At 46.4% G+C, this 12,520-nt stretch overlaps 1 protein-coding gene across 4 annotated transcripts; it reads left to right on the top strand.

The window, feature by feature from the left end:
- Positions 1 to 785: 785 nt before the first annotated feature.
- man2c1 (mannosidase, alpha, class 2C, member 1) lies at positions 786 to 12,516 on the top strand. 4 transcript variants are annotated; one of them, XM_053886254.1, is made up of 27 exons: positions 786 to 1,834; positions 2,259 to 2,323; positions 2,389 to 2,495; positions 3,295 to 3,420; positions 3,522 to 3,645; positions 3,714 to 3,784; positions 3,853 to 4,030; positions 4,090 to 4,279; positions 4,746 to 5,020; positions 5,095 to 5,187; positions 6,023 to 6,139; positions 6,202 to 6,297; positions 6,360 to 6,505; positions 6,731 to 6,854; positions 7,410 to 7,531; positions 8,227 to 8,312; positions 8,375 to 8,521; positions 8,584 to 8,663; positions 8,728 to 8,822; positions 8,890 to 8,994; positions 9,058 to 9,214; positions 10,034 to 10,177; positions 10,237 to 10,346; positions 10,406 to 10,485; positions 10,545 to 10,687; positions 10,746 to 10,849; positions 11,850 to 12,516. In XM_053886254.1, the coding sequence occupies exons 3-27, from the start codon at positions 2,395 to 2,397 to the stop codon at positions 11,959 to 11,961; spliced, it is 3,126 nt and encodes a 1,041-aa protein (XP_053742229.1). In that variant the 5' UTR covers positions 786 to 1,834; positions 2,259 to 2,323; positions 2,389 to 2,394; the 3' UTR covers positions 11,962 to 12,516. The 4 variants fall into 4 exon arrangements, with proteins under 4 accessions (XP_053742229.1, XP_053742228.1, XP_053742230.1 ...); XM_053886253.1 differs by having other exon boundaries at positions 786 to 2,323; XM_053886255.1 differs by having other exon boundaries at positions 786 to 2,495; positions 4,746 to 4,852; positions 4,910 to 5,020; positions 11,850 to 12,515.
- Positions 12,517 to 12,520: the final 4 nt, after the last annotated feature.

A 12,520-nucleotide genomic window follows, 5' to 3' on the forward strand; every position in this document is an offset into this window, starting at 1 on the left:
TCCACAGCTGGAGTGTCAGTAGAGTCACAGTGGGGGGCGAGTTTACTTTGTCCTTTACTATGTTTTAACTAGAAATAAGTTGTGGATCACGAAATGTAAGAGTGTCATGTGGCATTCCTTCCACAGCAACTGTTGAAATATCCTCCTCATGTTTTGAGGTGAAATGGTCATATTTCATCAAAAAATGTCCAATGAAGTAAATCAGAACCTTCAACACAGGCAAGGAAATCAGGTCGTGAACGACACAGTCGTTGATCAAAACAATGTCTCAGCAGATATTTATTCATCCTGGAAGTAAGATGATTCAAAACCATGAAGTGGAAACTATGATGTTTGCTTTACATGACAATTGTCAACTGTTGCAGGACATTTTGGGAGTGCTACAGTTCTGGCAGCTATGATTGTCGCCATGAAATGATGTCTCAGATCATAATTCATTGTACTCCTATCCAAACAGACCTTGAGTTTCACCGTAAAAATAGACGAGAAAAACGGATAGTTTTGTTATTTTGATGTGGCTTCTACATCAACAATATACAGTTTTAAATCTGCATCCGCTGACAGCACTATCTTTTTGCAACCTCATTTATTATATTCCCTAACATTAATTTTCCTTTTGTTCAATGTTAGATTCATCTTAACCCTTATTTTGACCTAATAGATATTCACATCCATGGTGTTGAGTGTCTATTGTGTTCGTGGCTCCTCAGGTCTGGTGCTGGACAGGACAAAGAGAAGAGTGTCGGCTTCAGCTTTGCAGAGCGAGATGAGTATGGCTCCACCGTCTAGCTGGTCCTGCTGGGGAGACATATCGAAGCCACTTCTGCAAACCGCATCACTGCTGGGTCCAATGGCACTTGTCTGAAGTGTGCCAGTTACAAGGCTTAAGTACATTACAAGATATTGCTTGCATGCGCCTCAGGTTTTAATTAATGAGTGTCCTTTCCACCGAGCAGCGCAAACTTGTCAGATCTGTTGTTGGGCAACTTATTTACTTGGAGCCGCCTCAACAGCTGTCCCCTCCTTAAATATCCATCATGATGTGGCCGATCCCTGCAGGAGAAAACGTCCCGGCAGACGTTTGAACTGACAGCAGTCTCTGGTCATCCGTGCCCTCGGGCCGTCCTGGCGTGGCGATGGGCCCGGCCACAGTCACAACAATAGCAGAACAGACATCAGTGATGGTAGGGTGGCGTGAGAGGGATGGGCTGCACCACATCACCACCAGCCCTGTACTTAGCGTCGGTCTATGGATCTTTAATAAACGGGTGCATCGCGGCAGACAAACACAGGAACACACAGATCTTTCCTAGTCGAGGATGTTGAGAAAAAGCCCTTTGTGCTCCGGGCCGTACGTGGGCTGACCCCTGACCTTTGCCCGCAGCCCTGGTCACATGATTCGTCGTGTGAACGTCTCGGTCACAATGTGGACCACAGATTCGCCGGAGTACAATTACATCATGTCATCCTCAGGGTTCCCCACCAGTTTACCATGAACTCATGAAGTTCACGGGTTCATGCCGAGGCTTCAGCCTCGACTGACAAGCAGTTAAATGTATTTGAAATTCGCCAACAACCATGTGTCATACTGCATTGATGATTTTCTGTCTGTCCTGATGATGTTTGTGCACATATAGTTGCTTTGGAAAATAAAACCGTAGTTAATTCTTGTGTTTATTGCCTAGTTCAAAATATATATATTCTGTTTGAATGACGTCAACTAACCTTATTGTTTAGCCTGTTTTTTTATCGTCTACTCTTTTGGAGCCGACCCGTTAATGAGCTTACTCATTACATTCCATCATTGAACCAGTTCCTCCTCATTGGCAGCAAGGTATGCCTGTTTAAATAACCAATGTTGTAACCGTATACAGTTGTTTGAGGAGCTTTCAATGTCTCAATAGTCAAGAAGAAGAGATGCTTTTTGAAAAGACAGAGTAATTGAAAATAGCCTGTAACTAAAAGGAAAATGTATTGATTTTGAGTAAACTAGATGTAATTAAATCTCCCACATAAATGCCTGTATTGCATTTCAATTTAAAATATGTGGGAAAAATTGAAAGTCGATTTACTGTCTGATAACAAATAATCGAATTGAATTTAGTCAAAATAAATACCTATGAGAAAAATACTGAAAACTGATCAAACTACATTGGTGTGTAATAACAACATCCCTGAACGAATTAACGAACCAGCGAGATATTTTTAGCTTGTTTTGTCCAATATTTCTACGTTTTGCGTTTCTTTCTTTTTTGCAGCAGCACTGCCCTCTTTTGGAAAATAGCCTTAACTACAACAACAGTATCAACCCTTTCACATCCGGGTAATCCATTCCTCTTCCGCGTCAGCGCCACACACCAGTCACGTGACCCGTGCTGCTCTCTTCAGGTTACTATGTATCACCAACCTGTGCTGAAAAACAGAAGAACACTTCTCGAAAGAGCAGAAAAGTTCACGTCTGACGTTTATTTCACGGACTGCAACCTCAGAGGACGGTAAGACTTGCTTTTAGAATTATTCCGAGTCCAAATGAGACGAGTCCAAAGTCCCTGTCAGCCGGGTTGTGTCAGCACCGCCAGACCCCGTTGATAAGTAGCGTGTTTTAATTCATAGCGTCTGATACGTGAAATGTTGCTCATTTGTTTCACACATAAAAGCGTTTGTTGGCAGCGTAAACAGTAGTTGAACAATTCGGGTCTAGTTTGCATGTCTCAATTTCTCAATATTCTTGGGTTCTTAGGTAGTAGCGAACGTAATGACACAGTAAGAAACACTAGCGCCCAAACTCCATGTAGTTTCCATGACATGGAGCTTATTCATATTCGCCAGGACCGAGACGCTCCTGCCTGCCTTAGTTTAACGAAGCCATGACTCACTAAGGTGTGGCATAGCCAAACCTTATATGGCGTACTGCACTTCCCTCGGGTTTGTATTTCAACGCTTACGAATATTATAGGTCATAATAAACTGTTGGAAGCTTCTTTTCCCCCCTCAACGATTCCAGCCCTCATAAATAACATTAACAGTAATGAAAATAATACAAGCAATGAAATCTGTACACTGTAGAATCCAACCTTTGCATATTGGAAAATATTTTTGAATACATTGTCAGGAATTAAACAGGAACATTTCTTAGGTGGATATGTGTGTAAACTGCATTACATTTTATAAACATTATATATACTGAACTAAGCTTTGGAGACCAATACTAATAGATTTGAGGAATCAGATATTAGTTTTGGGTGATGTCACTGTATTCTATTGCTCTGTTAAGTCTCCTTGGTTTTCCCTCAGACTCTATGGAGATTGCTGTCCTCTGGAGTCCCTGTCCTACTTCCTATCAGCCAAACGGATCAGTTTTTCTGAAGCTTCCTCGCAGAAGTATGAACCCTATCAAGTGGGAGAGTCCTTTGGACCAACGTGAGCGATGACCTTCTCTTGGGTTAATGATTGTCTGATTGAAGCCAAATCTTTTATCTGTGTTCACTGATGCTTGTAAAATAACGCTCATCCTTCTCCAGGTGGTGGACTTGTTGGTTTAAAGTATCGATGAACATCCCGGCTACCTGGCGAGGGCAGGAAGTTCACCTTCTGTGGGAAAGTGACGGGGAGGCGATGGTTTGGCGGGAGGGTGAGCCCGTGCAGGTGAGTCCACAGCTGATCCACGTGTGAAATAGTGCCACCTGGTGAAGACTGACGTGTACTGCCGTCAGGGTCTGACCAAAGAGGGAGAGAAGACCAGCTACATACTGACGACGTGCCTGAAAGACGATGAGCCTCACAGGTATGGGAGTTTTTAATTATCGAATCACGAGATTGAGGAGAGATTTTCAGCTTCTTGGTGTCTGTCAGTGTCGACGTTTTCATCGAGCTGGCCTGTAACGGGCTCTTTGGAGCCGGAAATGGATCCATGATCGCTGCCCCGGACCCGAACAGGAAGTTCTCCGTGCAGAAGGCGCAGCTGGTTGTTTTCAGACGGGACGTTCGCGAGCTGCTGACGGACTTCGAGCTGCTGATCGATGCTGTGAAGGTGACTCAAACAGGCGCTGTCCTGACGTGGACGAAGGTGAGACTGGGCTTCTCTCGTAGGAACTTGGCGAGGGAGAGCAGCGGAGCTACCAGGCGCTTTTCACCGTCAATGAGATGGTGAATCTGTGTGACCCCGATGACCCCAGCTCCTTCCCGAAAGCTCGCAGCCTGGCTCAGAGCTTCTTTGGTCAAAGGAACGGACAGAGCCAGCACACGGTCCACGCCATCGGCCACTGCCATATCGACTCAGGTCTCGCTGCATGTATTTCTAATCTAATGATTATGACCCATTTGTGACACCATGGCAGTTTAAAATGTTCCTCGCTTTGTCCACTAGGTGTCGCCATGCACCTAGACTTTTCAAGTCTAAGTTGTTCTTTTGTTGCACTGTTCACCTGATCAACAGTTTAATAGTCTTGTGCCTTCCTTGCATCATGGGAGTATTTCCTCCATGTTCCACAGGGAATGATTCAGATGTTTCATAGTCATGAGTCGGCCTACTGTATATCTAGCCTCATGTCTCACTTGGGGTCAGAACTCTTGACAGGAAGTGACCTCATAAGACCAACTGTCGAGGGACCGTTTTAGTTATCATCCATCAACGATGCCGAGTCACCTCAGCTGTGCACCACTGCGCCATCTGGTGGACAGTGTCACCATGTTGTGCGGCTGATGTTTCCAGTCCAGGTCAGGTGACCATGTGTCTGTGTCTTCAGCTTGGCTCTGGCCCTACGAAGAGACGATTCGCAAATGTGGCCGCAGCTGGGTGACAGTGGTTCGGCTCATGGAGAAGAACCCTGATTTCGTCTTCGCTTGTTCTCAGGTGAGTTCTAAGTCCTGTCACATGGCCTTTCATGCAACCGGTTCATCCATTCATCAGGCCCAGCAGCTCCAGTGGGTGAAGATCTGGTACCCTGGACTCTACTTGCAGATTCAGCACTTTGCCAAAAAAGGCCAGTTCGTACCAGTCGGGGGCACGTGGGTGGAGATGGTGAGCTTCATATCCGCCTCTCTTCAGCCCATGATGTTCTCCATTGAGCCACGCTGGTGGTCTTTGTGTTGCAGGACGGCAATCTACCCTCTGGTGAGTCCATGGTCCGGCAGTTCCTGATGGGTCAGCACTTCTTCAACCGAGAGTTTGGGATGTTTTGTAAAGAGGTAATGACTTGTGCACCGGCTGTTGCTGCAGGAAACTGAAACTGGTGTCTCGATTATCTGTGCGGTGCCTGGGACTAAACTATGTTCAGGCAACTCGAGGTCCAGACCCTTCTCTGTCTGAAACATCTGGGGTCTGAGAGACATTATTTCTCCTGTGTCTGCCCCGTGGCGTCCACCTAGGGAGGCATGTAGAACTCAGCCTGAGCTGCCCTCTCTCAGTGTTGAGGTGCTGTGCTCTACTTTGAGTCTCTTCTGGATGACTGAGCTTTTAACTTAAAGGAACAGTCCACACTAACTGTGGAGCAAATGTGTTCCTTGTTTGTCAGATTTTTGGGTCATGGTCACAGGCAAAGTCTTCGTCTTTAGGCTCAGCTCCTTTTACACGAAACATTTTTTTGCCATCATTTCCATCACTCTTGAACAAAACTCCAGTTTCAGGTTCTCTACTCTTTTACTCTATGACATTAAACCGAAACTTGATTAAATAATCTTTTTTTAATTTTCATTTTACAGCTTCACAGATTTCTACTATATCCTTGTGCATTTATATGAGTACAAATGCGTAAAGCTTTTCTCTTCTTTTATCTCCTAACATTGAAAAAAATAATAAATAATATATTTAAAAAAACAGTAAGTAAATAAATAAATAATAATAAATAAATGAGTAATTCCTACTTAGTGTCTTAGGCATGTGGGTACTTTGTTTTCCTTTTAACATGTTGCATATAAGGCAAGCTTTATATTCTTCACATGTGAAGTATTTCAGTGCTCAAAAACCCCATTAAAGCCTGGGGACACTGCACACATGTGGTTGAAGTGTCGACCTCCTTTCCAGTTCTGGCTCCCGGACACCTTCGGCTACTCGGCCCAGCTCCCTCAGATCATGCGCGGCTGTGGAATCTCCAACTTCCTCACACAGAAGCTGAGTTGGAACCTGGTCAACACCTTTCCAGTGAGCCTCGACTCAATCGCTCAATAATGCTGGATTCTAACGTCAACTTATTTCTCTGAAAGCACAACACGTTTTTCTGGGAAGGCCTCGACGGCTCCAAGGTCCTGACTCACTTTCCGCCTGGGAATTCCTATGAGATGAAAGGCAAAGTTGAAGACGTGAGTTCTGAGGCGAGTTGACGTTTCACTTTTGGTGTCTCACTTGGTTCTGACGCCCGCAGCTGGTGAAGACGGTGAGGAACAACAAGGACAAAGGGCGGGCCAATCACAGCGCAGCGTTGTTTGGGTTCGGCGACGGAGGCGGCGGTCCAACTCAGCTGATGCTTGACAGGCTCAAGCGGCTCCAGGATACAGATGGACTTCCCAAGTCAGTTCCTTTCCCACACTTCAGTTCCACCGCTGGCTGCCTCACCGTGCTTCCTTATTTTCCTGCTGTGTTCCGTGTGGCTTCCCAAAAATGTTGATCTCAAACTCACACTCAAAAATCCACCTGTGGTAGTTTCCTCCAGGCACTCCGATTTCCCCCCACAGTCCAAAAACATACTGTATTTCTCATCTCTGTGTTGAACAACAGCATGTTTGTGTCTCTCAGGGTGGTCATGTCGAGTCCAGACCAACTCTTCTCTCAACTTCAGGCAGACTCCGACCTGCTCTGCACTTGGAGCGGGGAACTCTTTCTGGAGCTCCACAACGGCACCTACACCACCCAGGCCCAGGTAGACCATGTTCATGCTGTCAGAGAGACACTGAGTTAGCATCTAATATTTCAGCTTGTGAAAAGTATGTCATGAGAAGGAGTCTTAAGTCTCAGTTTAAAGACTTTTGACTGACACAAATCTCCAGTTTATATCTCTAAATATTGACATTGAAAGTTGAACTTCAGACTTTAATGGGATGAACTGAAATTATGATTTCAATACTCCACCATTCTCACTGTAAAGAAATCTTAAATTATGAAAATGAAAACATAGATTTATATCTTTAAAAACTCTAAATTCTAAAATGTATTGATTGCAACTTCAAATTATTTCCTGAAGAAATGTGATTTACGTGACTGAAGCTCGATTTGTGGGAGTTGTACTTTTGTTAGAAGAAGAATGGAATTAATACTGCTACATTTGAAAGGAAATTCATTCTGTCTTTATTATGTTGGATTCTCAATTAAATACCAGCTATTTTAACTCTGAATTTCATGATAGCCACTCATCTGTTCTGAGGACATTTTTGTGCAGCAAGTACAAACCCCTTTCACTAACCTTCTGTGTCTCCAGATCAAGCGAGGGAACCGCCAGTGTGAAGTGCTCCTCCATGATGTGGAGGTGGCCTGTGTTCTGGCTCGCTGTCGTGATGCTGCCTTTCAGTATCCAGCAGAGAAGCTGCAGGAACTCTGGAGGTCAGGATGGTCCTTTTACAGCAGCGCCACCTGGTGCTCAGAAACCACTGGAATGCAACTCTCTAATTCTCTAAATTCAATACTCACACAATCTGGGATTTAAAAAACAATAATCCTCAAAAAGTGAAATCCAAGCATCAATACACAGTGATTCACACATTATTCTGGATGAAGGTTTTCCTGTCTCGCTACGTCGCCATGCCAACTGCTCTCACACACACCTACAGGCTAAATAAACACGGCCAGTAATGATAATAATGATAACATCACCACGCAAACAACAAATTGACATACAATGTGTCAATATTTGGGGTGCAGTAGTCAAATATTTAGACAGGCGGTTGTCTCAGAGGTTCAATCCAACATTACTTTCTGCATGTGATTCGTCCAGTGTTAAAATGACATGAATAATATCTTCCCAGTCATCTACTGTTGATGCTCAGTCATTTCCTGGTTATGATTTTTCTGGCTGCAGTGCTTGTCACTTCTGGTTTGAGCAGCGTTTTTCTCGGAAGCTGAATTCAAAAGTGATAATACACTTTGGGAGAATGAAACATTATGCAAACATAACTGTCATATTCTGGTGTTTTATTTCGCTCTGACTCTAAACCAATGAGCATGCAGTGCTGTTCACAAACACAGGGGCCACTGTTTGCTTCAGCTTCTTTAACGTAATAGTGTTTTTCCCTTTGCAGACTTCTTCTTCTGAACCAATTCCACGACGTCATTCCAGGCAGCTGCATCGAACTGGTGGTGGAGGACGCGCTGAGATACTACGAAGGTGAGATGCTTCCATGTGTTACAGTAACAGTCAGAGCTGTTAAATCCCACGCTGTGGCGCAGATATCCGCACTGACGGTGCCGCCCTGCTGAAGGAGGCCTGCACTGTCCTGGCCTCCACCGGCGACTTCACCGGGGCGCTGAACTCCCTGCCCTGGGAGCGGCAGGAGGTGATCCAAACCGAGGATGGACCGGGGAAGCCGGCGCTGGGTATGTTACGGAAAGTCGGCTCCGACTTGAGTTGAGCGTTGGCCTGATGTTGTCTTGTGCAGCTCTGGTGAAGGTCCCGGGCGTCGGGTTCACGCCTGTCCGAGACACGGAGCCTACAGACCCGGTGTCCGTCACCGTCCAGGTTTGTTGACGTGTTGAGCTCAGCCGGACGCATTGATCTCTGGAGCTGTTTCTCGATGCTGCAGGCGGACGGTTCGGTGCTGATGCAGAACGGGATCTTACAGACGGTGGTGAACAAAGATGGAACTCTGGCGTCTCTGAGCTTGATCGACGCCAACCGGTGAGAGAACCATCCAAGATGGACTCCAGTCTACCGTTTCAAGTGCTGCAATAGCTTCCTTCCACAGAGAAGCCATTTCTGCTGGTTGCCTCGGCAACCAGTTAGTGCTGTTCGACGACGTGCCCCTGTACTGGGACGCCTGGGACGTGATGGACTACCACCTCCAGACCAGGTTCCACTTATCAGCACGTTCATCATGTGACATGTAGGGCTCACCACTCCGGTGATGTCACAGGAAGCCGGTGCAGGAGGTGGTGCAGCCGGCTCACGTGGTGACTTCGGACGCCCTCCGCTGCAGCGTCCGCTTCAGCCTCAGGGTCGGCTGCAAGAGCACCGTCACGCAGGAGGTCATTCTGGACGCCATGTGTCCGTACGTCAAGTTTAAGACTCAGGTGAGGATGCTGGCCTCGCGTCACGTGATGGGAGTGTAACGTGGGAAGTTCAGCGCACCTCTCTGTATGAGCTCAAGATGGCGCCAAACAAGTGGGACATGATATCAAGGACACCAAACCTTAGCTTTTCAGCAACTCCTTAAACATCTTTTTTTTGCTTTTTTTTTTTTTAACCAAATTTTCAGTATTAATTTTGCTGCAGTTCTTTTTATTTGTACTTGTTTTGCGAATGGTCTCACAACTATATTTATTTTTTATGTTAAAGAGGATCGATTTTTTTTTTTTTTTTTTTTTCCTCCGGTCAGCTTTTTGTGTTACTTTGGTTTGTCTTCTGTTTGGCTTTATTTCCTACTTCCGATAATATTTCCATCAAATTCTGTTTTTTCCTTTCCTTTAATTAATTTTGGTTCAGTTTTTATTTATCAGTTGATTTTTATTTCATTTTTTTTCATCCATGGTTGACCTTTTTGTAATAGTTCGCTGGACCTCCTTTTTATTTTTTGATTGAAGGTATTTCACCACAGATTCAACATCATTGATATTTTGGGGGGATTATGGTAGAAAAAGAAACATCCTGTCTTTTTCTCTTCAGTTGGCTTTTTTGAGTTGTAGTTATGGAAATGGGAACTGAATGTTTTTTTCCTACTGCTACTCAGACTTGTTCCCTCTGCTTTGATGTGTTATCAAGTTGAGCTTTCATTTTGATTTTAGCAGACTTGTGTTTGGTTTGGTGGATTTGAATCTGAGGAATTGGGTTCAGGGCCGGGTCGGGTTTCCCCTCTGCCGCTGCTTGCCGACGGTCCTGTGCTGTGTCCACAGGTAGAGTGGAAGGAGTCTCACAAGTTCCTGAAGGTGGAGTTCCCAGTGCAAGTCCACAACCCGAACGCTACGTACGAGATCCAGTTCGGGCATCTGCAGAGGCCCACGCACAGAAACACGTCCTGGGACTGGGCCAGGTTTGAGGTGCGGGAGCACGTCAGCGCCAGCTACATCTGTGGATGACTCATGTCTCTGTGTCTCAGGTCTGGGGTCACAAATGGGCCGACCTGTCGGAGCACAACTTCGGCGTCGCGCTGCTGAACGACTGCAAATACGGATATTCCGTCCACAGGAACACGATGACGCTCTCGCTGTGAGGAAACGCCACCTGTTGTTCTTGTGATCTGGAATGTGATTGACACTTCTTTTTAGGTTGAGGTCGCCGAAAGCTCCAGACCAGAATGCTGACATGGGGACCCACGACTTCACGTACGCAGTGATGCCACACACAGGTGAGTCAGGCCGACCTGTACAGTCCGGCCGCCGTTTTAACTCTGAAGGTTCTCAACAGGATCCTTCCAAGAGGCCTCCGTCATCCAGTGCGCCTACAACCTCAACCACCCTCTGAGGATCTTCCGCTGCTGCTCCAACCTGGTGCCCTGGAGCGCCTTCTCCATCAGCGCCGCCGCCGTTGTGCTGGACACCATCAAACAGGTAATCCTTAAGTGCTGCAGCCGCCTTGCTGGAAATGACGCACTGTGTCCCGGCACAGGCTGAAGACCGGAGCGACGCTCTGGTGGTGCGACTGTACGAGTCTCATGGCAGCAGTGTGACGGCCACTCTCAGGACTACGCTTCCGGTCAAGGAAGCTTGGCGGTGAGTTACCTGAGGGCACTTTCACACTGCGGGTTCAGTCTCGAGACAAAGCTCTTTCAGCTCAGAAGTCCGAGATGTGAACACAAGGGAGTTTTTGCCGCGGACTTGATCCCGGCTGGAGATGCCGCAGGCGACTTGGCGCTAGATGCCGGAAACTATGTGAACAGCGCGACTCCACACAGACATGATAGATGCCAGGGGGTAAAGGGTCTGTTCGCTGTCTGGGCGCACAACATTGTTCAGAAACAACTTCTCAAACTCCCAGAACAGAGGTGTGAAGCTGGGAGCTGCAGGAAAAGTGCCGCAGTCCGGGACTCAAGTTTTCGCCTTTGTTAGGCTCATAAGCATCTGATTTTATTGACAGACAGATTTGCTTGAATGAATAATGCCGAGCTGCATAATAACTGTTTTCATTGCTGTGATCCTGCAGCTGTCTGCATGAGGACAGCGAAGAGGAAAGACGGTGATTTTCTCCAAGTTACTGAAGATCACCAGACTATTCATTGATCATTTCTGGCGTCTGGATCTGAACTTCACTGACGAAAACCTTCTCGATCGCCAGTAATGTCTCTCACACTGTTCAACATGTTGTGAGAGCGGCGTGGATAAATCAAGACGCTCCGGATTACGCAGCTTGTTTCCGCTATTTCCTTATAAAATAAACATGACAAGACTCTTCCATATTTAGTTTTGGCTGTGAAACGCCACATTTTGTTACAGCCGTGGCGGAGCTCGGTCACAGTTCATATCTGAGGTGAGGACAACTGGTAGAACGAAGAAGTGACAGGAAGAAATAAGGAGGTCAAACTGGTGGTCGTAAATAGGTTGTCGCGCGGCTCATGACGACTTCCTTCAGATGAGCTTCGTCGTGGGTGACAAACCACCTATTTTGCGCAGTGCGCTCAGACCCACCCGAGACAGAACCCACAGTGTGAAAAGCCCCTTAGATAGGGGGAACTTGTTAGGTGCGGTCCAGGTCACGACATGTGTTCCATTTCAGGTGCGATCTGATGGAGCGACCGGACTCCGCCCAGCCGGTGCCCGTCCCCTCAGAGGGAATCAACTTGAACTTCAGCCCCTTTCAGATCGTTTCTCTGCTCCTGGTGCTGTAGCCGAGGCGGAAAGGGAAACGTCTGCTCATGTTCCGCACCACTTCAGTGTGATCACTCACCTCCCCCCAAACCTTTCTTCATGCCCGACAGGTCAGTCCTTCACCTCAGCTGCCGTGCTCTCTCAACACCAACCAAGCCAAGCTGTGTTCAGGTGCTATCAGGATTGGAAGAGAAGGTTTTGGAATCCTGACAGCATCTGAACGCATCATTGCCATGAATCTGAGTGCAGGAGTCGAAGTGAGCAACAGAGAGTGAATGGTCTGGTCACCTGAGGACAGGAAGTGATCATTGCAAAAAGAAATCAATTGAAGGTGTGTGGACAGAAGATGCTCATTTTCCCTTCGTTCATAGAGGTTTACAAGGTTTCTGGACGTGTTAAAGAACTTCTACCTCGCCACTTTTTATATTGATTCCAGTCCCACTTTCAGGCCTTGCATGACGGAACCACTGTAATTGTGTGGAGGTATTGTGAAGAAACTCACTCCAGAGTTGAAATGTTTCGTAAGAAGCCCCCGGGTGGATGATTTATATAAAATCTTTTATTAAAATGATATAAAAA

This window comes from Synchiropus splendidus, chromosome 14, assembly GCF_027744825.2.
Source record: "Synchiropus splendidus isolate RoL2022-P1 chromosome 14, RoL_Sspl_1.0, whole genome shotgun sequence".
NCBI lineage: Eukaryota > Metazoa > Chordata > Actinopteri > Syngnathiformes > Callionymidae > Synchiropus > Synchiropus splendidus.